General features: G+C 38.8%; 1 protein-coding gene across 1 annotated transcript in view; it reads left to right on the top strand.

Moving 5' to 3' along the window:
• The window catches only part of cd99 (CD99 molecule), a 36,716-nt gene that overhangs the window by 8,672 nt on the left and 2,490 nt on the right, over window positions 1-25,554 (top strand). The window contains exons 2-12 of the mRNA XM_008430376.3: window positions 11,696-11,725; window positions 11,815-11,874; window positions 12,979-13,011; window positions 13,123-13,164; window positions 13,279-13,317; window positions 14,211-14,258; window positions 14,452-14,532; window positions 17,406-17,438; window positions 17,878-17,898; window positions 24,105-24,218; window positions 24,307-24,363. Coding sequence (XP_008428598.1) covers window positions 11,696-11,725; window positions 11,815-11,874; window positions 12,979-13,011; window positions 13,123-13,164; window positions 13,279-13,317; window positions 14,211-14,258; window positions 14,452-14,532; window positions 17,406-17,438; window positions 17,878-17,898; window positions 24,105-24,218; window positions 24,307-24,363 — 558 coding nt within the window. The remainder of the gene's footprint in view (window positions 1-11,695; window positions 11,726-11,814; window positions 11,875-12,978; window positions 13,012-13,122; window positions 13,165-13,278; window positions 13,318-14,210; window positions 14,259-14,451; window positions 14,533-17,405; window positions 17,439-17,877; window positions 17,899-24,104; window positions 24,219-24,306; window positions 24,364-25,554) is intronic.

Genomic DNA, 25,554 nt, shown 5'->3' with positions numbered 1-25,554 from the left:
GTTACGTGAACCGACCAAAGTTCCCTTTCTCAGAGTAATTCAAGTGATACTGTCCTCCACCTTCCTGCATATGTTAATTTATGACCTCCTGTCTTTAATGATAAGACCCCAGGAGTCTGAGCAGAAACTCTCCTGCAGATCTCTATTTTACTTTTTCCATTATTTCAATACTTACCCAGCAATAGTTTTCAAGTTTAAATCACTAACAGAAACCTGTTCAAAATTAAGAAATTTGTTCAAAAAAGATTAAACTATATTAAACACTAAAAATAATCATTTTTCCTGAACAGTAGTGACTCTCACACCAAACCTCTGCTTAAAGCTGCAGCTTATAACTTAAAAAAAATACATTTTACATACGTATTAAAACTTTCGCTGTCCTAACATGAGACAGATAATCTCTGAAAAAATAATCGATTTCCTCCCTGTTCTGCATAATTACTCCGCTCAGTCAGAAACAGCCACTCAGAACTAGCAGTAATCAGCTAGCCGCCATGCTATCAGGAAGTTTTCATTCAGTAACTCAGAATTGTTTATTGTAATGGATCCTGTATTTGCCTTTGAATGTTAAGTTTTATACTTGAATATTTTTGGCAATGTTGAGAGGTTTTATTTTGGCTCTTTGCATTATTTAGCCTCTTCAGAGCCTCCATATGTTATCAGTCTGTTAAAGATAGTATTACTGATAGGAGTACAATTTGCACAATGCCTGTTCTGTTTAGTTTTCTTCTTGGAAAAAGTTATTAAAAACAAGTTTTTGTCTAAATTAAGGTGAATTCATGGTTCCTTTTTCCACATAATGTAACCGGTAGTGTTTATGATAAAAAATAATAATAATTATGTGATCGGTATCGGTGATCGGCCCTCATGGGTGATCGGTATCGGCAGGAAAACACCTGATCGGCACATCTCTATTATCAATAATTTATCAGCTCTGAGGCTTAGAGGGATAACGACTTGCTTCATTAGATTTCTCTATACATTTGGATATCCATGGATGTTAACCATTGTATTTCGTTTCATTGGGGAAAAAATGCTTAGCTGGCCTTTTTAGGTAAATCAATCCGGTCATCAATCGTAACATTTCCTATAAAAGCTGGCAATACATTTACAGAGGGTCAGCACTGAAGTACATTCAGCTTTCCTTTTATTGGCCATATAAATGGTCCTTTAGAAAGATCTCAACAGATCGTTTATCCAGGTGTATTTAAAATATTTTTGGATTTTAATTCCTTTGCATATAAAACTGGATATTTTTTGTTGACTTGTCTTTATTTAATTCCCTTTTATTTAATGATTAATAATGGTTAATGGAGAGAAAGAGTTGTTAAATTTGTTAAAGTGTTTAGTTTATTTTGCAGCTCTCAAATTGGAAGGAAGTGAATAGAATTTGAAAATTAGATCAATTTCTATTCCAAATAACAAAAGTTACATATTTATGGTGGATGATAAAAAGTACATCTGAATGATTTTGTCCATGGTTAACAGAGATCTTTTAAGTTTAGTATCAAAATATGTTTCCGGGAGAAAAGTCAGCATTGCAGTTTTTGCACGACAACAAAAGGCCTTTCTTCTGAGTGACGTCTTTGATGAAGGAGTTTAAAATTCATAACAATGAGATTGAAAGAGAGATAAGCTCCTGATGAAGCTGATATGTGAAATCAACTTCTACAGTCATATGAAAAAGTTTGGGCACCCCTATTAATCTTAATTATTTTTATTTCTAAATATTTGGGTGTTTGCAACAGCTACTTCAGTTTGATATAATAACTGATGGACACAGTAATATTTCAGTATTGAAATTAGGTTTATTGGACTAACAGAAAATGTGCAGTACACATTAACACAAAATTTGACAGGTGCTAAAATTTGGGTCCCCTCATTATTTTATTGATTTGAATAACCTTAACTACTTTTCACTGACTTACTAAAATGCAAAATTGGTTTGGTAACCTCAATAAGCTTTGGACTTCATAGCCAGGTGTAGCCAATCATGAGAAAAGGTATTTAAGGTGGCCTATTGCAAGTTGCTCTCCTATTTGAATCTCCTCTGAAGAGCGGCGTCATGGGCTCCTCAAAACGGCTCTCAAATGATCTGAAAACAAAGATTGTTCAACATAGTTGTTTAGGGGAAGGATACAAAAAGTTTTCTCAGAGATTTCAGCTGTCAGTTTCCACTGTGAGGAGCATAGTAAGGAAATGGAAGACCACTGGGACAGTTCTTGTTAAGCCCAGAAGTGGCAGGCCAAGAAAAATATCAGAGAGGCAGAGAAGAAGAATGGTGAGAACCACTGAGGACAACCCACAGACCACCTCCAAAGACCTGCAGCATCATCTTGCTGCAGATGGTCTTACTGTGCATCGTTCAACCATTCAGCGCACTTTACACAAGGAGAAGCTGTATGGGAGAGGGATGCAAAAGAAGCCGTTTCTGCAAGCACGCCACAAACAGCCGTTTGAGATGAGCAAAAGCACATTTAGACGAGCCAGCTTCATTTTGGAATAAGGTCCTGTGGACTGATGAAACAAAGATTGAGTTGTCTGGTCATAAAAAAGGTGTTATGCCTGGCAGCAAAAAAAAACACAGCTTTCCAAGAAAAACACTTGCTACCCACTGTAAAATTTGGTGGAGGTTCCATCATGCTGTGGGGCTGTGTGGCCAATGCCGGCACTGGGAGTCTTGTTAAAGTTGAAGGTCGCATGGATTCCACTCAATATCAACAGATTCTTTAGAATAATGTTCAAGAATCAGTTACAAAGTTGAAGTTACGCTGGGGATGGATATTTCAGCAAGACATTGATCCAAAGCACCTCTCCAAATCTACTCAGGCATTCATGCAGAGGAACAATTACAATGTTCTGGATGGCCATCCAGTCCGCAGACCTGAATGTCATTGAACATCTGTGGGATGATTTGAAGCGGGCTGTCCATGCTCTGCGACCATCAAACTTAACTGAAGTGGAATTGTTTCGTAAAGAGGAATGGTCAAAAATACCTTCATCCAGGATCCAGGAGCTCATTAATAGCTACAGGAAGCGACTAGAGGCTGTTATTTTTGCAAAAGGAGGATTTACTAAATATTAATGTCACTTTTTTGTTGAGGTGCCTATATTTTTGCACCGGTCAAATTTTGTGTTAATGTGTACTGCACTTTTTCTGTCAGTCCAATAAACCTCATTTCAATACTGAAATATTACTGTGTATATCAGTTATTAGATATATCAAACTGAAATAGCTGTTGCAAACATCCAAATATTTAGAGATAAAAATAATTAGGATTAATAGGGGTGCCCAAACTTTTTCATATGACTGTACATGAAAGAGACGGGTTGAAAACTGGTGAAACCTAAATCCTGAGGAGAGCAAAGCAATAATGTCACCACACCCATGTATGGGCGTAGCTGCTGCTAACTGCACCATATCTGCCAGGTCAGGCTGATAGTTTACTTCTCTTCATGAAAAGGAACCACTCTGCTCGTTATGATGGAGAAACTTTCGTCCTTTTGTTACTCTCCATACAAAGTCTCTGGACCATCCTTATCTTATGTCTTTGTCTTTTTCCAACATGAATCTTTATAAACCACCTTTTCATGTGGCTCTGCTATTCAATGAAGCTGCTTCTGAGAGTTCTGTTTTCTAGGACTATGGCGCTCATTCTGGAGTGGCTTTCACGACAGTTTTGAATTCTTCTTTTTGTAAACTTTTGTCAGTTTTTTGGTTGAGGCATTGAATGCTAGAACAATTATTCCCTCTTTTTTTGGGTGCTGTGCAGCTGAAAGGATGTTTTTCTCATGTAGTCTTATTTTTGGACAGTTGTTATGATGTTTAATCATTGCTTAAAATTACATTTTGTTTCAATTATTTTTGAATTGAATTAAATTCTGCCTCATGGTGTCTCGTATAGATTACTACTGCTGCTCTGAATCCAAGCTTATCTGTTAGAATATTGCAGCTGGTTTCTCCGTCTGTTTAGATTTTGTTTCAGTTATTTTTCTTTGTGGTGGAGATTTTTTAGAAATTTGTGTCGTTTTTGTGGACTACCATCTAGGTGGTTTATTATTAGCTACAGTGGTGGAAAAATTCCATCTGTTTAAACTTCTGGATCACATCACTAAGGTTTACCTTAACACCAGATTTTTAATAATCTATGTTAAAGATTATAGTAACTGCATGTGCTCTCCTACAAGCCCACCATCTTGGTTTTCCTTATGCTTTATTTATCCATCAGGTCAAAACCACAAGGCTGAAGGCAGTCAGCTGAAAAATTGAACAACTTTAATCATTTGTGGCTTTAAGTTGCTGCTATTTCTGATAAAGTGTTTGAAGCTGGTTTAGAGTGTGGTCCAGGCAGCGGGTGGAAACATGGCTGACAGTAACAGTACAAACACACACTATATGTTCACCACCAGAAGGTAACTCACTCATTCAGACTTGAAAAGACTTTAACATAACTTGCACTGTTGATGACTGAAAGTGTTTCAAACATATTTGGGGTTGACCAAATGAACCAAATGTTTTTGCTTAAACTACATTTGGATGGAATCAAAAGCTAAAAAGGTCCCATTGGTTCATATTTTTGGTCTAAGTAAAAATTCGGACTGGCCAACCTTCAGCAGGTGTGTGTGCAGGCGGCCACTCAAACTGTGGTCAAGGACCACTTCACACCCACCGCTGAACAGCATCACTTTTAGTTTAAATAAAAGCCACTCAGAAAAGAAGATTTCTGTTGTAAAAACCGAAGAAGGGAACAGCAAACTGAAACAAAAAGCTTGTGGCATTTTGTATTGTGTTCCATTTTCCTCGGAATGCCTTGGCACAAGATTGAATTCCAACCAGACCAAGTTTTACTTACTTATCATCACTGATTAAGACATCTCATCTGTTAATGCCCCTGAAAGATTTAGATGAGTGATGTTGTGAAACTACATTTTCCCCTCTGAGTCCTGACTTTAGGTAGCCTTCCTGCTGATTTATTTTCCTTTACAAACCCCATAATGAAAACATCCCTGTCCTGTGTTAATGTTGTTTAAAAAGTTGTGATAGTAGATCTGGAAATCAAGATATTTAGAGGGAGGCAAGTCTCTCAAGATATGAAAATTATGCATCCCTGACCTTCCCCCTTCCTTTTTTCCCTGGAGCTTGGATCCCAGCATGTTGTTTGACCGGTTTTAGCATTTCCTTGGAACGATAATACGGTGATATGTCTACTACAGAGGACTACTCATGATTATCACACTACATAAAAAGGCAAATATGTGACATTTCCACCTGCTGCTGTAGAGGCACACCCAACCGTTCAAACATGTGGACAGTCTGGAAACAAAGTACCTGCCTTTAATTTCCCTTTGGGATAAATAAAGTATTTTTGATTTTGAATTGAATTGAATTTATTCAGTAGAACATCTGGAAGATGTGTTCAAGCATCCCCAGACTTGGGTCATCTCGCCACACCTTCATCTGCAATACAATCTAAAGTCCAGGATCAAAGCAGGCTCTATGATCATGTGAATAATTAAATATAATGTAGGAGGATGTGTTCCATTAAATGCACCATTGAACACAGGACTTGCACACGACACACAGAAATGACTTTGAAACATGACTGCACTTTTGTCTTAACATGTCACAAATGTGACATTATTTAATTTACATTAAATAGTGTTGTTGCGCAATACCCCTCCCCCCTCCCCTTCTCTCTCTCCACCCCCACCCCCCTCAGAGGAGGGAGATGTGCAGCCAGCTCTCCATCTAAAGGGTAAATTGAGTTTCCTAAATCTGATGGGATTTTACCCTGTTCAGAACTGAAGTAAACTCTGTTTAAGCTGGCATCGAGAAAGACTAGCCTGGTTTCTAACGACCTCCATCCAGATGTCCCACCTTCTTCACCCTGTGAATTAGCCAGATTGAGCAGCCTGCAACCAACTAGCTTCACAGCTTCACCTGTTAACGGTCGCTCTTTCTCTTTATTACAACGTGCACTTGTTACTGAACCAGGTTGGTTTTAGTGACTCATGCGAGTCCCAAGGATGTTGTTTTGGCTAAAAGCAACCTATAAAACATTTTCCACTTTTTCCTCCCAGAATCAAACTTCATAGCTATTTTATGACCATCAAAGAACTTTAAGGTGACTCATTAATTGAATGTCCACAACATCTTTTAGATTTTCTTACTGCTAATTATTTTATTAGAAAGGCAATTTTGCAAGAGTCAGTACAGCTTAATTCAGTAGCAGAAATAATCAAATAAGTAAAATCAATAATCTAGCCTATCTTTCCCTAATGCTGACACTGTGAACTAAAAAAGGGAAACTTTGAGAGAGACGGACAGAGTTTGGCATCTTGAACCCCAGAACTGGCCTGATGATGAAGAAGGTGTTGCAGCAGCAGGAGGTTCCCAGTACAGGAAGAGTACTGACTTAGAGCGGCAGGTCTCGGGCCTCAGGGTGACTTCCTCATGTGTGTAGCGGTCCTCAGCTTCTTGTCTTGCAGCTCTGTAGCTCCCTTCTCCTCGTCTCACGATCTTCCTGGTCCCATGGAAGGAACACACCAGTTCTTCCTCTTTATCTTTGCCTTTATCTTCATCTTTGCCTTGGTTTTTGTCTTTGGGGGTCTAACCACATGTTGCGGGGCTAACGGGTTGGTCCCCATGTGCAGAACAGTCTCCGGCTCTGTGGCCCCGGCTCTTCTTCAGCTGCAGAGTTCTTTGTCCATCTCCATCTTGGCTCCAAGCTGCCTGAAGGATCCAACCAAAGATTCCTCTTTTGCACCCACCTTATAAAGGGTTTATCCACCTTTTGGTGCGTTTACATTGGCTAGCTTTGTTGCTGTGCCTCTCATTGGCTGACTGCTTGGACAGATGATCCCATATCCATCACCTTGGAGACCTCATGACCTGATGTCTGTTCTAATGTCCCCGAGTTGCTCAACAGTTCCTCCTACCTCTGTTTCCTGCCCAACCTTTTCTTAGGAAAGTCAAAGTTTAGCAATAAGGCCTTGGTCATCTCTGCTGTCCTATCAGTTCGTCTTTTCCCCTGACCTTTCACCTCCCATCTACCTCCAACACAACATCAGTGATCTTTAATTACAGTTTCACATTTTACACCATTTCAAGTTCAATGTCAAAATCACATTTATAACCTTTTAGTTTCTCTGTTTTAAGATTCATTTATAATATTATAATAACCATAACTTATTAATCACTCTTATTATAATCATAATGTGAGTTATTACAGACATTTCTGAAAAGAAACCAAGAATATCCATTATTCTAATTATTTGATACCAAGTTACAGTTATGTTTCATCTTTAAACATTAAAGTACTTCCACAAGTGTAAGAGTAAGTTCAAATATTCTTATAATCAAACCAACATCAACCGCTGGTTAAACCAATATTAATTATTGGCCTAATTATAAGTTATTATTATTAATGTAAGTTTTTCACTCTGGGTTTTATCAAATTACTCAAAATGTTTAGATTTTATTCTTTAAAAACCTTTAATGCTTTAAAATAAGGAATGGTCTGAACTATTTTATACTCATTCAGGCTGGAAACTTCCTCTTTATTAAGGAAACCAGCTCTTCCTGCTCCATGACTCTCTTTCTGCCTGACTATGATTTTTTATGATTAAATAGAAAAAAGAAGAATCTAAGCAAAGTTTTCAGGACACAATAACAACACACACAACCAGATTAATTTTATTACCGTCTGACTCTACTGTTGGGTCTTGATGTCACCTGTGTAATTAATTTTAAAGTCATTTTATTTATTATTACTATTAAACTAAAATCTCCAGCATGGGGAAGTGGGATGAGCTCGACTTTTCTCGACAATAGGAAGTCAAGTTTTGCTGTACATGACCACAATGAAACTGAATGAAATGATGAAGCTGTCAAAAACCCAGTTTTGCTGCCTAGAAGCAAAATATAGTCAAACAAAAATGTAACGTCATCATCATCAGAGTATAAATAAATACTTTGTTACTGCTGTTATATGCTTGAAAATCTTTATCAATCAGTGTGCAAAAACTTTCCAAATTGCTCTATTACATCAACGCTCATTCAAGCAGAATATTTATGTTTATATCAGATACTTTAGCCATGCTTTGTGTGCTGAAAGCACCATGAAAATCCCAAAAACTGTTCACCAAAAGCAGAACAAATCCAAACAGATCCTACTTCAAAAAAATGTTATTACAGATTAGGGTTTAACCCGGCATGGCCCGCTCTACTACCTGGGTTACTGGTTCTTATAAAGTCTTAAAGTCTATCTTCTTAATGCTGAAGATAATTAGAACCATAGACATAAAAACGTAAACGGCTCATTGAGCAGGCTGGCCCATGCTGGGATATGGCACAGCATTCGCCATTTTGGATATGGTGTATCTGCCAGTAGGCTAATACAAGTAAATTGACCGAACTTGATAAAGGGCCGTTCAACCAAGTATTTTACATTAATACCTGTCAGTGACACATTCTCTCACACACCCTAACTTATTGGGGAATCAAAGAAAGCACTAATGGCAGTGTTCCTAACATTTTGATGCAATTATTTAATTGTTTTGGGGGCTTTCTGAATACAGAGCATGTTTACATTTGATACAACTGATTCTAATATGTTGTTTTTATATTGTCATTGATGAACACACACACCTTGAGGGGTGTATTCATGAACATATTTACACAACTCCATAATTTTATGTGCATTTCTATGTTGCCATTTCAACAAATTAAGTTTTTGGGGGTATTTTATTGTAAAGTCAATGAACTTTGATAAATCAGCTACATATTTTTCTTATTATTTTCAGGAAAAACAACTTTTGTTACAGTATAATATTCTAACTCTGCTACGAACATTTTAAACAACGTGTGAGATTAGACACTTCTGGGCAATTTAGTTATATAGGAAATATTTCCTGGTTGTTTAGAGGCTAGTTTCTGTCCACAAGATCAAGGAATTCTGCTTGTAAAATTACATTATTTTCTTTCATCCTTACCTGTGAAAGGTAATGCCAATGGATCTGGTTGGTGCTGTAAAACGGTTGAAACAAGGCCACACAGCACATGAATTGGGACCTCTGATCGCTCCACTGCCACATTCAAGATGGTAATGACTCAACGTTCAATGAGGCGTCTAATCATGTGTGTGATTAGAACCACCTGCAGCCTGGATTGAGACCCGCTGTTCTCAAAGTGATCATGTTGACTGTCCAGAGCTGGAAAGAATTTGAAAGTTCTGTTTGAAAACTTAACCATGACCAGTGAAGGACAAATGGTGGTCTCCTGAGAAAAGGATATTCTTCAGCTGAGACCATGCTGAGTTCTGAAACAACCAGCTGATGTTTGGTCTGTTGGAAGTTAGTCTAATAACATGTTGAACTCTGACAGAGTTTTAGGCAAAGTCACTCTAATTTTAATGGAACCATTTCTTCTATCCATCCATGATGTGTTGGCATTCACCTACCACAGAACAGAGGAAAGAAGAAACAGTCACAATATAAAATGTAGAACTGGCTTACCTTTGGGGTTCTGCCATGTTTTGTGTGAAATATGTAATTCTAATTTAATGAGAAAACACTGGCAGGTTCTGTTTTTTATAGATTGCGTGTGAACAGTCAATCAGTGCAAGGGAAATGAATGACTACTGTATAAGCACTAGCTTATATAGTAGTATAATACCTATTTGAGATGCATACTTTTGAGGAATAATTTTGAGTTATCTTTCACAGAAAGGTCTCTGTGTCCCAGGGTTCCACTGAACTGTTGGCATATTGAAAATGTCATGTTGTGTGTCTGGGGATTTGATGGATACGTTTTGCAATATGCTTCCTCCTCTCCATGAGTTTCCTGCACAGTGTGGCAGGACGAGGTTGACACTGTTAACCATGATCTAAGTCAGTAAGGTTCGCTCACAGCTGGAGTTGAAAATTTAACTTAATGTTGACAATTACTGAGGCAGATATGAAGTGTGTCTTCAGGCAAGTTTTATTTGTTAGGATATTTAACTCATCAACAACCAATGACCTAAGGTTCAAATGGATCATAACCTTGAGGATGGTGACATCAGTGACCATGAACAGTACCGTAGATATTCTGGATAGAACTAGATAGATGCATAGAAAATGTCCATCAGATGAAAAGTTGTTTTAATTCATCCTGTGTCCATTTACTACAGTGTTTAGGTCAATGTTAGCATAGTTAGCTATGTCTAACAAAATAACAAAGACTGAAATGGAGAAATATTTTCAGTAACTGAAATGAATAAAAATGGTAATTAATGTGGAAAACTACAAGTGATTATGAATCTAATACAAACTGAAATTATATGCATAATATCTTTATTTTCATTTTTGTGGATCTCTGTCTTTCGAACTGATGTGAAATAGTTTCTTTTTCCTCACAAGTTTACATCAGCTGTCGGCAAATTACGGTACTCCATAAATGTTCTGGCAGCTCTTACCAGAAGAGTCCCACCCAGCTGATGGTGGGATAAAACACCATCAGTTGTTGTTCAACAATAATTGAATAGATTTTTTGAAAATGGTATATTCTGCTGAGCATTAATTATCTAATCGAAAACGACATAATCACAATATAATACTTTAACCTTTTTGAATTCTGCACCAAAAATTACCAAAATACTACTACTATCACTAATGCAAACTAAACTAAAGCTATAAAACTGAACAATATTTAACTAGTAATAACTAATAAAAACTTGCAAACATACTCTAAAAGCTAATTGAAACTAACTGAATCAGACAAACAAAAAGGATGCAATAAAACAAAACTATAATAAAAAGTACCAAACTATCATAACCCTGGTTCAGGTTAGAATTCCTGATTTTAATGTTTTATCTTTGCTACTAGCTATTCAATCATAATAGAGTAGCTTGAGTTGAGTTGAAAGTGTTTTTACACTTCAGAAGAGTTTTCCTTGCTGTTGGTCAGGGAGAGTCAGCTCTTTGTATCCAAAGCTCCCAGCTTTAAATAGTTTGCACCCAGAAAGCCTAGCAGAACCCCCTCTGATGACTCATGCTATTTAAAGCTGCTCTGAACATCAGTCACTGCTGCCATGGGAACCACCAAATAAATGATAAGATTTCCCCAACTCTGTAGCTGAGCACATGTTTCTGTTGTTAAGCAGAAAATGAAGAACTGTGTTAAAGGAGTCAGCAATCTATCGTTAAACTGCATGAAAACCACGTTTCCATGAACAGACACAGATCTGAGTTCTTCTCACAGTCTGATATAGCAGACTAAACCTTTTCTTTTTACTTTATATCCAAAGGACCTGAAGGGGTTAAATGCCAGAAGGTTACACACACTGACAGTGCTGCGTATGCTCCTAACTGGTTGGTTGACGCATGCTGATGTCATGACTTTATAAGCTTCTGATGGCTTCATGTACAGCAGTCATATGACGGCTCTATAGTTCAGTCAAGAGAAATGACCCAAATTACTGTTAAAGGCTTCTGGAAGCTTAAGTCAGAGAGTTTGAAGGCAATTCTACCAAATACTGAGGAAATAGATGGACATTTCTGGAACAAAAAGGAATAAAATGGCTGACATTCAGCAAATGAAAGTAATTTTTGTGATCATAACTAAAACTGTAGAAGTTTAATCTGATTTTATGTCAGTATATGTACATGTGTGTAACACTGTGTAACTCTAACCATGGTACTCTTTGTCATACAGGATTTGATCTCTCAGACGCTCTCGGACCAGGTGAGAGACTCTCTGTTTGAGCACATTGCTAATTTAGATGACTGAAAGCAGAATTATCAACTCTGCATATGCACTTTCATTCGTTTTAGACCCAACACCAGAAAAGCCCAAAGAGCAGCCAGGGTCTCCGAAGCAATCTGGAAGTGATGGTTTGTATCTCTGCATGCATCATCTCAGCCTCTTCATGCATTATTGCAGCCCAAACAGACCACATATATCTTCCTGTTACTGTTCATTACTCAATGTTATGATAAGGTTATGCTTTCTTCCTAGAGGAAGTGAAACGTTAAACCAGAGCAATGTTGAAGGAAACACCAGTTCTGTCTAACGTGTTACTGATGGTGTTGGAGTGGCTCTGTTACATTAGGTCTGATTTGTTCATCATTGTTTGGTTGAGGTATTGCATTTTAGGACAATTATTCCTTCTGGTTTTGGATGCTGTGCAGCTGAAAGGATTTTTTTCAGTTGTTTTGGCGCATAATCATGGCAAAAAGTTATTGTTTTTAGTTTTGGATCAAATTGAATTCTGCCTTTAGCTTAGTCAGCTTCTCCCATTGGCCTGTGCAGCTACGTCACTTAATCAGACGAGGCACATGACAAACTCCAGTCAATAGTGTGTCAAGTTGCATTGTGGCTAGGTTTTTCAAGATTACGTCTCCTCAGTTTTTCCACAGATTTCTAAAGGACTATCAAAGAGTGTGAAATGACTTTGGACAGTGAGTGTGACCTGCTGTCTGTGTGTGAGAAGCTACAGAAGTAAAACTTCACAATACTGAGACACAGACTGGCATTTGTTCGGTGGTGAGGCAAGGAAACCACTACGATACCAGCTTCTTCCTTCTGCATGTTATGACCCAGATGTTGTCACACACAGGTTGCTATGACTACCCTTTCATAAACGAAACCACATGCACTCATGCAGCTGCAAAGTGTGAAGCGTCATGTTAGCAGTGAATCAAGGTTTCTGATTGGACAGAAGAATGATCAAATATGGCTGGATGTGGGTTTATTTTCCTGAACATGTGGAACCAATCATGCAGTGGCTGAGTTTGTTGAGCATGTTTTATTCAGAGTACAGCCTGAAGGTTTGAAACTGGACTTTGTTTTACCTGTATGCTCAGGTTGCATGAAGTGTGTTTTGCAGAATGACTGAAAGGCGTTTTGTGCTGCAGGGATAATCCGTTTCCATGTGAGACAGGTTGAGTGATCAAATAGAAAAATCCCTGCAATGTTAATACTTCTCCTGTCCTCAGGTGGGCTGAGCCTCTCCGATGCTGTTGGACCAGGTAAGACACAAATCTACTTTCCAGAAACTTTCCTAACGCCCGTCTAACTATGGATTCATTACCTCGAGCCATTTATTATGTCATTATTAATATTAGTTTTTAATTGTACAGATCCAACACCTGCTCCCAAAAAGCCAAGTTCTGGAGATTCTGGTAGGCTGGGGTTTCACACTTAAAGTGTGTAGAGAGCTGAAAGCTAAACTGGAACCAGGTTTTTCTTGTTTACATGTTGGCAAAGTGACCTGATGGGTGTGTGTCCTGCTGCAGGTGGCTTTGGGTTTGACCTGGAGGACGCTCTCAAACCAGGTAGGCCATGAGAAAATCCTTACACACCTGGAGCTTTCCCACATTTATAGATTCTTAGGGGAGAAAAGGGATCAGATAGACAATTTTTCACATTTAGGTTCACTACTGTACATCAAGGCAACTGATATACAAAATCAGTTCTCTTTGTCGCAGTTGCTGTACAAAAATCACATTAATTTGTTCTTGTCATGTTGTCTGCCTCTTCTTGTCTCAAGTGAACATTAATATTTGGAATAAAAGTGCTAGAACTGAATCCTTCTCCCAGAATCATTTCCTTCTGTGACAGACTTCCCTTCTCTAACTTCACAGACATGATGTCCTCTCTGTAATCAACATATTTTATTTTTATCTTGTGTTGTTTTAGTTCAACAGCTAGGTGTTAAACCATTGACCAATCACGTTACTTCATGGATGTCTGCAGTTCTGGACCATTCATCAGGAAAAACAGTCAATTAAAGCAACTTCCACTGATTGTTTTTTATTACGTTTGATGTCTCAACACTTTTGTTTTCAGAGTCTACCATTTCAACTTTATTTTATCACCTCATTTTGTAGGTACTATAGCACAATTGATACATAAAACAACTTTTAAAATATCTTTATTGGTCTAAACACAATTCTTAAAACGGATTAAATTCACGTTCTTGAGCTAAAAACAGAAATCCATGATTGTTATCTTCACATACACACGTCATTAAATAATGCCTTCCTTCCATGTGGTCACATGATGAAGGTTTTTCACAGTTTCCTAGAAACGAGAAGTGGCTCAACTTATCCAGTCATAAAAATGTCAAAGTATTCTTCATCCACTTCCACAGTGGGGCAGATATTTGGCTCTTCCTGTCATTGCTGGCTTATTCAGATCTTGATGACCGTTTGGTCTCTGTGTGCAGGCCCCACCAAGAAACCAAAGAACCCTGGGTACAATCCAAGCGGTGGAGGTGAGTGGACAGTAGATCCAGCTGCTGGTGTAGCAGCCTTATCGACTCACTGAGGCCCAGAACTAGAGCTGTGAAGCTGAGTTGACACAATGCAAAGACTAAAACACCAACATGAGCCTCGGAAACATGGATGTGTCCTGATATGTGGGAGGGAATTCAAACATGGACCTGAACTGCTCTGTTTTTCTTCCAGGAGGAGGAAGTTTTGATGATTCTGACCTAATGGATGTTAGCAAAGATGGTTACAAGCCTGATGATGGAGGACGCTCTGGAGGTAGGACCACATGAATGTCTACCATCTTTAGAAGCTGAAGCTGATGTACTGCTATGGTTTGAGGAGAGCAGAATCTCATGCTTCCAGTCTGGTTTCACCGTGTGGACTGACGGTCCAAGGTTGGAGATGAGTATTTCTGTGAGATTTGGTACCAACATTTGTGGCAGTGACACAACTGAAACCAGATTCTTACATATAAACTGAATAAAGAGACATAAACATATTTATTCTCTTCTCTTCCTGATATCTTGGCTGATTTTCTTTGACTTTTCTATCATGTGAAACAAGAAAGCAGTGTGTTTCAGGAAAGACCTTAAAATACATCCACAGATGTTCCTTCAATTAGCTCATATGTGTCAGTTAACCTATCAGAGGTTTGTGGAAGGAAACCCAAAAGGTTGAATCTGAGTACATACAGTTTAAGGGATAATTATCCCTGACAATGATTAAATGTATGTCAACGTTTGAATTTGAGGGAAGTTATGAACAGGACTATTAAAAATGTAGTAGCCATGTTTTCTGGTATTTAGCAAATATAAATAATTTTGGTAATTCCATTTAACCTAAAACAAGACAAATTAGGTTTGATTTAACTTTACACTGTGAGAAAAAATGTTTGTGTCTTTATTCAGTGTATACCTGCCTTCAAATGTAATCTCTAACAAATTGTACTTTGCTTCTTGTTATTCACATCACAATCAGTAAAAAAAAAACACCAAGTCCTTTTCTAGTTGAGTCCATTTGGTCCATTTCTCACTCACTCGTCATCATGTGTCAAATCATCATGACAACAGCCTGTTTTTCTTTAAACTTCTGTCATCTTCACTGGATTTTCTATAACAAACATAATTATGAGGGGGGAGGAAATGATTCATGGTTAATGTTGAATAGACTGTCTGAGGAGGAGCAAGCAAAAGCAAATGAGGTGGATTAGCAGTGCTTGCCAACAACTGATGTGTCATCCAGGAAATATGGAATATTTTCTCTGCTACCTGAAATGTTAACATGTCATGACAGTCATGAGACTGTCAGACAACAGTCCTCAGTCAGAGGCTTCTTCAGATTTGCTGCAAGACTGACTGATTCCTACTGGAAGGCCCTTTATTCACACATGAGCAAATATCTTTGAAGAGATTCAGGTGATATGAGTTGAACAACATTTGATATGTCTTTCTAAATAAGTAGTTTCTAGTTAATTAAGTCAAAGTTGTGACTCAGGGCTGAATACGACCCTAATCCTAACACTCCCCCACACTATTCAGATGTTCATTTGCTAAATATGTCGGACCTTGAATCATTTCCTTTCAGCGCTAAAGATCTGCACCTCTTTAGTTGGTCTGTCACATAAAACCCACTGAAGGATGGAATGTGAAAACTGGTGGTTCTTCTGCTTGAACTGGTCCATTCTAGAGAATCATGTAACAGAGTCCCACCTTTCTGGTTTGTGTGCTTGTTGGATTTTTCAGCATCATATTAAGTACATGCAATATTTTATTGTTGAAATATTCTTCCTGTCATATATAGTGTATGTTTATTTTCAAGCTAAACATGTGCTTTAAATCTTCCCATTTGAAAGTCCAAACCAATACATACATCCAGAACAATGTTTTTGATTTAGGATTCAGATGAAATAGTAGAAATGTCCCAAAAGGAAAACCTGATATTCCCATGATCCCAGTCATGGTGCTGCCCCTACCTTCCATATGCTGTTTGCCACTTCAGGTTCTCAGCACAAAATGCTGGAGAAGCCTTGATAGTTCTATTACTGCTAAGACATGAAAATAAGTCAATTCAAAAATACTTTATTGATCCCAAAGGGAAATCAAATGTTGTTGTAATTCATTAATTCAAAGTCTTCAAAGAGTTATTGCACATGATGATGGCTGTTGGCAGGACAGTTCTCTTGTAGCTGTCTGTGTCACAGCTACAAGAGGCCTCTGACTGAAGACACTCTGCCTTCCCAAGACAGTCTGATGAAGAGGATGATCAGGGCTGTTCATAACTTTCTTGATTTTATGAAGAACCCTTCTTTGTATAATCCTCTCCACAGGATCCACAGTCATCCCTAAAATAGAACCAGATCAGAACCAGAACAGAACCAGATCAGAACCAGCCTTCTTTATCAGGCTGTTGAGCATTTTTAGGTATCTGGTTCTGGTGCTGCTGCCCTAGCAGATGACGACAGAAGAGATGATTCTCTCAACACAGACTTCTAGAAGATCTGCAGCATCTGGCTGCAAACCTTGAAGGATCTTAGCTTCCTCCACAAGTCCAGTCTGCTCTGTTACTTCTTATATTATAGATGCTTCACTGTTGCATCTCCAGTCCAGCCTGTTTGTCCAGATAAACACCAAGATATTTCTATTCCTCAACCACCTCCACTTCTTCTCCCATGATGGAAACAGGGTTTATCTAATTCTGTTTCTCCTGAAGTTTTCAATCATCTCCTTTGTTTTGTTCACATTTAAGATTGTTTCCACACCGTGACACAAAGCGGTCCACCAGATCTCTGTATTCAGCCTCTTGTCCATCTCTGATACACTGCAGGGTCATCTTAGTATTATTATAGATGACAGAAGTCAGATTTGTGGTGGAAGTCTGAAGTCTGGAGAGTGAAAAGGAACATTGGGAGTGCAGTTGCTGACCACCTGCCACAGCAGATGGTGCTCCTGTGTTGCTGATCACCTGGCTGGACACACAGTCCTTAAGTCTTACAAACTGTGGTCTGATTGTGAGGTACTCATAGATCCAGGCAAAGTGAAAACTTTAGTTTTCTATAAAAAAAATAAAACGGCTTCATTTTTGCTTCTTCCATTCATGTAGAAGCTAAAAATCTCTAACCTGACAAACTTTACTTCTTCTTCTGCATCCAGGCCGTGCAATGGACTCTGGCTATGATGACCAAGGTAAGCTCCTGTGCTTTTGGTTTGGTTTCTACCACCGTTCTGCACATTGGAGATGTTAGTGCAGTTTAGTCTCTTGCTGTGACTCTGCTCTTTAGCTCTGATGCTATCAGCTGTAGCCGTCCTAAGTTTTGCTGAGATGACTGTGCAGGGATGTAAGTGTTGAAGATTAAAATTGAAGAGTGAGATGAGAAACTTTTAAGGCACTCTCTTTTACTTTGCTGCCAAGAGTCTACTTGGATCAATAATTCTCCAGAATGTGGTCTGTCTGCTGGAGAGCTCAGAAGATGGGTGACTTTTAGCATTTCACCATTTGGAAGCCATTGGCCTTTATCTGATTATACTGAGTTTTTTGATTAAGCCAATGTGTTCTTACCTATATTATGAGTATTATGGGTTGAACAACACAGACTGACTTGGTTTCTGATTTTTTTTTTCACAGGTGGAGCTGGTAACTCTCAAGGTAAACCTCTTCTATAAAATGAGCTGTAAACTGATCAAAGCAGCATCTAGAAAGAGGAACCACTTATTGGAACATTTTTTTGTAATTTTTTTCATAAAGAGCCCAGATAAAATCTATGCTTCTTAAACTTCTGCAAAGGTTTAAGAACTTCTTTTTTTTAAGGTTTTATTGCCTCTAGTGGCCTTTATTTGATAGTGAATTGACAGGAAAATAGGTAATGAGAGAGGGGGGAAGACGTGGGACCAAGGTCACCAGGCCGGGAATCAAACCTGCGACAGCCGCGTTGAGGACTAAGGCCTCCTTTTGTGGGCTGTGCTTAACCCCTGCACCACCACAGCACTCAAGTTTAAGAACTTCTTAAACTTCTGCATTAAATTGGTGTATTTTCTCTGATTTTAGGTGACACATCATCACAAAATAGAACAGAACAGTTAGCAGAAATTAGTTTTCAACATAGAATATGTTGCATGTAGATGTTCATTCAGTGTCTTCCACTCTGAGACCCCTAAATATAGAGTAGAGATGTACCAATCAGGTTTATTCCTGCCGATACCAATTCCGATCACCCATGAGGGCCAATCACCGATACCGATCACCAATACTGATACCGATCACATAATTATTATTATTTTTTATCATAAACACTACCGGTTACATTATGTAGAAAAAGGAACCATGAATTCACCTTAATTTAGACAAAAACTTGTTTTTAATAACTTTTTCCAAGAAGAAAACTAAACAAAACAGGCATTGTGCAAATTGTACTCCTATCAGTAATACTATCTTTAACAAACTGACAACATATGGAGGCTCTGAAGAGGCTAAATAATGCAAAGAGCCAAAATAAAACCTCTCAACATTGCCAAAAAAATTCAAGTATAAAACTTAACATTCAAAGGCAAATACAGGTTCCATTACAATAAACAATCCTGAGTTACTGAATGAAAACTTCCTGATAGCATGGCGGCTAGCTGATTACTGCTAGTTCTGATTGGCTGTTTCTGACTGAGCTGATTAATTATGCAGAGCAGGGAGGAGATCGATTATTTTTTTAGAGATTATCTGTCTCATGTTAGGACAGCGAAAGTTTTAATCCGTATGTAAAATGTATTTTTTTAAGTTAGATGCTGCAGCTTTAAACAGAGGTTTGGTGTGAGAGTCACTACCAGGTGGAGCAGAAGCGGCGCTCCGTCTGTGAAATATTACTACCTGTAGCGTAGCAGCGGTTCAACAGCGAGAGCAGAACCAGCGTCTTACATCGCAGCTCCAAGACTTAAATAATTTTGCGGGTTATTTGTTTAGCTTTTTGACCGTCATGCTAATCCAGGTGAGTGTTTGTAGCTGTGCGCTGCTTTACCTGCTATCTGATCCTCCATGTCTTTTTTACTGCAGTGAGCCTCGATGTAGTCAAACTCCGTCAAGTATAACATTGTTTTTATGTCGTATTAGCTTCGTCGTGTTGATGCATTTTGACCTGCTTCAATTTTCCGCCGCAACACGCAAACTTCCCCATTCACTCAGTGCGTTATAGTTCCACATCGCTTAGGATTTGTTGCTGCGCGTTTGCGCAGTGTGAAGGAAAGAGGAGACCAGCTGCACAGGCAGGCTGAGAAATGAGATGCAGGTGATCGGTTTGTGTGATCGGCAACAAGAGACCGTGATCACCGATCACCGATCATACACTTTTTCATGGAAATCGGCCGATTATTATCGGTGGCTGATCGATCGGCAAACCTCTAAATCCACTAATCTAGCTTAGGAAGTTTTGCAGGAACTCTTGTTTAAACTCTTCAGAACTACCTAAACTTTTATTTATTCAAAAGAGAAATTAAATGTAACTCATATCAGCCAAGTATTTTCAAAGAGTCGTTATGGATCCTGATGCTCTTTAAATCTCTGGGCATATTGGTAGGTAAATGTAGGAGTAGTGAATCCACCATCTGATTGTGGTCCTGCTCTGTTCATATGAAGCCAGCGTGAGGGTGTGAATACTTTCATCAGGCTGTGTATTTACTGAAACTCATACTTCTCTTTCCTAAACTCACCGAGTCTATAACAAACTTGGTCTTTTTATTTTCCCCAAGTCTTGATCAGCTCCAGCAGAGGCTGCTGCGTTTACATGTGCAACCTGCAGCACAACATTATGTGCTGGAAAATTGAAATCAGTGCATCGTCATGGTGATTGGAGCGTGCAGCCGAGAGCTCCTTCTTCCTGCCTTAGTGTGTGTAAACTCTCTTTGGGCACCTTGATGGTTTCCTGTTGGATCAGTGTTTTCTGGAGTGTTTTTTTGGGAACTTCTTGCTTCTCCTCCAACAGAATCTATTTAACAGCTGATTGTTTTCCTCACTCACCCAGAACAACGTCCTCATAGCTTCCCTGTGAAGGCTGAGCTGGAATCTTTGTGTACTAAGTCTGTTTGTCTGATTACAAGACAGTGAGTGTGAGTTGGAGGTTCCCACTTAGTTATATTTAGTTTTTCCTCCAGAGATGGAGGTGGTGTGAGGCTCAGTTCAGTTTGATGTTGCCAGCCCTGGTCTGGTTTGTCCTAGCTAAATCCCTGCTTCGATTGTGTGTCGTTGCAGATCCAGATCTTCTGTGGGGCCAAATCCTGAAGATGCTAAATGCTAACATGCCAGAGGAATTCTTTATGTGGATGTCCAACTTAAAGAAAGTTTTAAACCCCCTGTTAGAGAGGGCGATGGAGCTCCTGCAGAATCTGCCCTGAGCATTAGTTAGAGCCACGCTGTTGGTTACAGAACCATCCCTGCTTAGTATTTGTAGTTGAAGCCAGATGTTCACATACAGCCAACAAAAAAGACAAACACATTTATTTTTCAGTTTGAAATTAAATCTGACCAAACTTCTCTTGCTGCAGCTTAGTTAGAATTAACAGAATTATTTGCTAATTATTTCTATTTGCTAAGTGCCAGAAAACTTGGTGAGAACATTTTTTAGAGATTTTTTTTCAAACTCAAAAGTAACATACATTTTTATGGTCAGCATTGGGGTTTTTTAAACTCCAGCAACATGTTGTGAGTTTGTGGGAGGATACGGAAACGTTTGACTCAAATCGGACATTTTAAAAGACTTGATGCTAAACAAATAATTTAATTTGAGGAGTTAAAAATTCTCTAAAAAATGTATCATTAAGTTTTTTGGCAGTTAGCAAATGGAAATAATTATGCTGATGCTAACTGGACATAAAACAAGAAAAGTTTGGTCAGACTAAACTTCAGACAATGATAAAAAAAGGTGATGCATCTGGTTTCAGCTTGGCTGCACTTTTCTGTTGGGTTGTTTTCTGGTCCTGTGGGCTGAAAATGAGAAGTTTCTCTCAAAAGGGGTTTTCCTACTACAATAAGCTATGTGAGCATACAATAGATATTTTCCCATCTGACCACTGGGATTTGGACTGTGGGACCGCCCTCTACTTTACTGCCACTTTCACATATTTTTAGCTCTTTCTTTATAGGAAGGATGTTCTGTAAAAAAACAATCCTGATGATTTGGTGGGATTCAGACTTTGTTGCATGTTTTTTTGTTTACTTTGTTCTGAAAATAAACTAACCACTACTTGTGGTGTTAAATATGGTTATTAATGTATCAGGGTTTTGTTTTGATTTCCAGCCTTTGCAGAACTGATTTTAGCTCATTTATATTTCCAGAGTGAAATGTGAGACAGCTGCTGATTCAGCAGAACCTTAAGCCCAGCAGCCAGGTCTCTTTGTTAAGTCAGAACTTTTTTTTTCCATAACTGTAAGTTCAGTCCTACAAATGAAACTAGCTGCTGTTAAGATCCATTAATAAGCTTTTATGTTGCTGCTCCTTCCTGTGGCTTCTAAATGCAGAGGTTGTCTGGTGAAAACTTTACATGTGGTTGTGTTTGTTTCCTTTACGTGTTCTTCTGTCATGGCTTCATGACTGAAATGCCCCATTTCTGCCCATCTGTTGTCTCACCTTGGATCCCTGTAAGTTGCAGCCTGAGCTCACATTCCCCTCAAGGAGACTGGTTCCAGAACCAGAGCCATGCGTCGAGGTGAGTCCGACTATTTCTAGCCGGAACCTCTCAGCCTCACACATTAGCTCCGGTTCCTTCCCCACCAGAGAGGCGACGTTCCACGTCCCAAGAGCCAGATTCTGCAGCCGAGGATCAGACCGTCAGGGTCCCCTCCCTCGGCTGCTGCCCATAGCACATTATCTTTCACATATTTTTTAAAACTGTCATTATGTTGTGACAGTATGTTATGAGAGGTCATCTGTGAAAAATCTATTCCCTCTGGCTTCTCCCAGTCAGTGGCAGGAGAGTTTTAGTGCTGTCAATCACAATCTCATGTGGTGCTGCCCATCCTTCCTCCCTCCCCCTTGATTTGTGCCGTGCTGCAGCTAGCATAGCACAGAGCTGTGCAGATTCAAACAGTGAATGCTCAGTTTAGTTAGCATAGCTACTAATGACAGTAGATAAACGGTTTCTTGTAATAATAAGTTGCTTCTCCACCATTAGCACATTTAGTAGTGAGTGAATGAGGCTAGTTGACAGCACTAAGACCCTCCTCCTGGTTCTGATTGGTTGTTCTGGTCAGAACGGTGCATTACTTTAACCAGTAATAGTAATTCAGGAAGGAGGTGGAGGAGATTGATTGTTTTCACAGATTATCTGTCTCATAACAAACTGCTACATGGTGACAGCTTTAACAATTATGGAGAAAACATATTTTTTATTAAAGTTATGTACTGCAGCTTGAATAAAATGCAACTACACAGCATTTTTTAGAAGTCTGGATTGCTCTATGTGTATTTTGCACGTTGCTTTTGACTGTTGCTCATGGAGACATTTCAGTATCCAAAACTAATAGAACAAATTTAAGCAACCTACTTGCATACTGGATGTGGACTGTTGGATGTTCATGAGCAGTAAATATTGTGCTAATTATCAGTATTGAACCAAAGAAAGCAAGGCAGATGCAGCCTTTAAAATTTTGACGCTTTTTATGGGTCAAATAGACTCAAACAATTGTAACAGCAGCTGCGTGGGGGTCCAAATAAATTATTTGTCAGGGGGCCCAAGATTCCTGGTGGTGCCCCTGCTTCTGACGTAGGACAGTATCCCCACAGCATGATACCACTGCCAACTTTTTCCATTGTGAGGAGACTGTTTTGAGGGTGAACATTTTTCACCACACAAAGCAATATATTCAGGCCAAAAAGATCAAACTGTCTGTCTTGGCTGCTTCCCTGATAGATGCTGTCAGTAGCTGTATTCCTATTATAAAACCTTGTCTAAAAATACACAATTTTGCAATTGCGGTGTTCCCATTAAATAAGAAAATAATTAAAATTCCATGTGAATAAGTTTGGTCACACAATAAGTCATTACAAAAAAAACTTTGAAGGGAATTTGAATACGATTACATGCCACAATGATCAGATATTTGGGAAATAGCTTCACAGAGATGCAGATGAAATCCTGAAAGCTTCCAGTCGACTCTTGTTGGAACCGGACTGAATGTAACAAAGTGAAGGAATGCGAATATGCTTGGATATGGCTGTAAACGGAACAAGGTTAACGCAATTTCCTGTCTAAGGGTTTTTGTTGACAAAGTAGCAGCAACAATTACTGCAGATTTCCTATCACTACGGAGATGTGAAAAGATAAGGTGCTAACATTAGAGAGCGCCATTCTGCAGCTGGGAGGGAGCAGCTTTAGTCAAGTTCTGCACAAGATCCAGAATCAGACAGAACCCGTTCAGGCGCTCTGTTTGTGTGGGAATCTGGAGTTTATGCTGAGAGCAAATGCCGAAGGTTCCTCAGCAGTAAGTCATTCTGTGAGCTGAAATCTGCTCTGCTTTTCATGTGAGGACGACGCCCTTTTTTTAGCAGAGAATCATCACAAGACATGCATGACTCATGAGTGAGTCAATGCCCTGCAGCCTGGGACTGTCCACTTCCTGTTTTTAGTATTATATTTACTTCCCTCTTGTGGATAACATGAGTCACTGCAAAATTAAACCCTCAAAAGAAAACGTTCAGTTGTGAAACCATTATTTTATGCCACTTTTTCAATGAAATAAAGAAGGTGAATACAATTTCTATTATGCTAACTCAGTTTTTTCAGTCCTTATTAAAGCAAAAAAGAATAAATTATATCAAATTGTTCTAAAATGAATGTAATCTTAACCAAATATTTTGTGTGTTGTCTCTGCTGCAGGAGGTTCTGGACCGCTTGCAGGAATCATTAGTGCTGTAGGCGTCGCTCTGGTGGGAGCTGCGTCCAGTTACTTTGCTTATCAGAAGAAGAAGCTCTGCTTCAAGCTGCAGGGAGGTCAGTGGTGTTTCCTCTGAACAGTCACACATGGTGGAAACAGGAACGCAGTGACATCCTGGTTCTAATCAGACTTTGACTTGTTCAGGTGCAGATCCAGAGAAAGGTCAGCGAGGAGGTCAGTCTAACCCAGGAGACAACCAGAGTGAGTAACTGTGGATTCACATATTGTCAAGAACTTCTAATGTATCACATAGAGTAGATTTGGTTCTAGAGTTTATGTAGTGGTTTCTACCCACAAACACTCACCTTCAATGATACATTATCCTGAAGGTCGAAGGTTATATTTCATAAAAGGTTTATATTTCATAAAGCAACCAGTCTGCTTTATGCCAAAGGCAACCCTGATTTAATGAAGTCAGTCACATTTTTAGGAAAATATGCTTTTTGAAGGGCAAAAATGACCCAGGCACATAAAGGCAACCAGCTTTGTTTGGTTTGCCAAGGCAGGACCTGTGAAATAAACATAAATTTAAAAAATGATTTATTTAAAATCAAATAATTACATATAATCTATGATTATTTTAATAACTACTGTAAATTCTACCCTTTAGTGATTAATTATGTAAAGAAACAAAAGAGGAAGCTGTTTGAGAAAAACATTTCCATGACTGGGGATGACAGTACAAAAGACAATCTGTACCTTGTTCTGGGTTCCCAAGACAAAACCAACAAAAATTCATCCCATCATAGCTGAGAAAACAAAATCACTCATCTACACAAAAATCAAACACTACTCAACTTTCTGACTGGCCATAGAAATAGGAAAGAATTTAGTCAAAGGAAACTCCCCATTTAAACACTAACATGCAAAACATGCAAAAGTTTAAATGTCAATATCAATCAATCAAACACGTTTATTGTTATAGTATATTTCAGAAAGTGCTTTAAAAATACAAAAATAAAATGTCATACAAACAATATACATTCAACAACTAAGGAGCCAGAAACAAACATTACATTTCGATGAGGGCCATCATCAAAATCATCAATACACTTCAAATATTCTGGTCAATGTTCCATTTATTATGGTTCAAAAGCAGCTGAACCGCTGGGCTCCAGGCAGCCATGTCACAGAAAAATGCCCAGGGGAAAAAGTGAAGCAGTTTTTGGATCACTGAAGCTTTCCTGTAGTTCACTGAGGAGGAGGAAGTGGTTCCAGGTGAGACAGCAGGCCTGCAAACAAAGAGGAGCAAAGGTGGTCCTCCAATATGAGGCCCCCTACTGGTCAGTGGACAGAACAACACTGATTGGAGTCAGAGTTTGGGCTCTTTCCTGAAGGGCTTTTGATCCAAACTATTGACGTGGTCTGTGACATTTGTAGTTTGGCTGACAG

This window comes from Poecilia reticulata, chromosome 2, assembly GCF_904066995.2.
Source record: "Poecilia reticulata chromosome 2, P_reticulata-male-v2, whole genome shotgun sequence".
NCBI lineage: Eukaryota > Metazoa > Chordata > Actinopteri > Cyprinodontiformes > Poeciliidae > Poecilia > Poecilia reticulata.
Note: the sequence above shows the minus strand (reverse complement) of the source record. Positions and strands in the feature narration are given on the sequence as shown.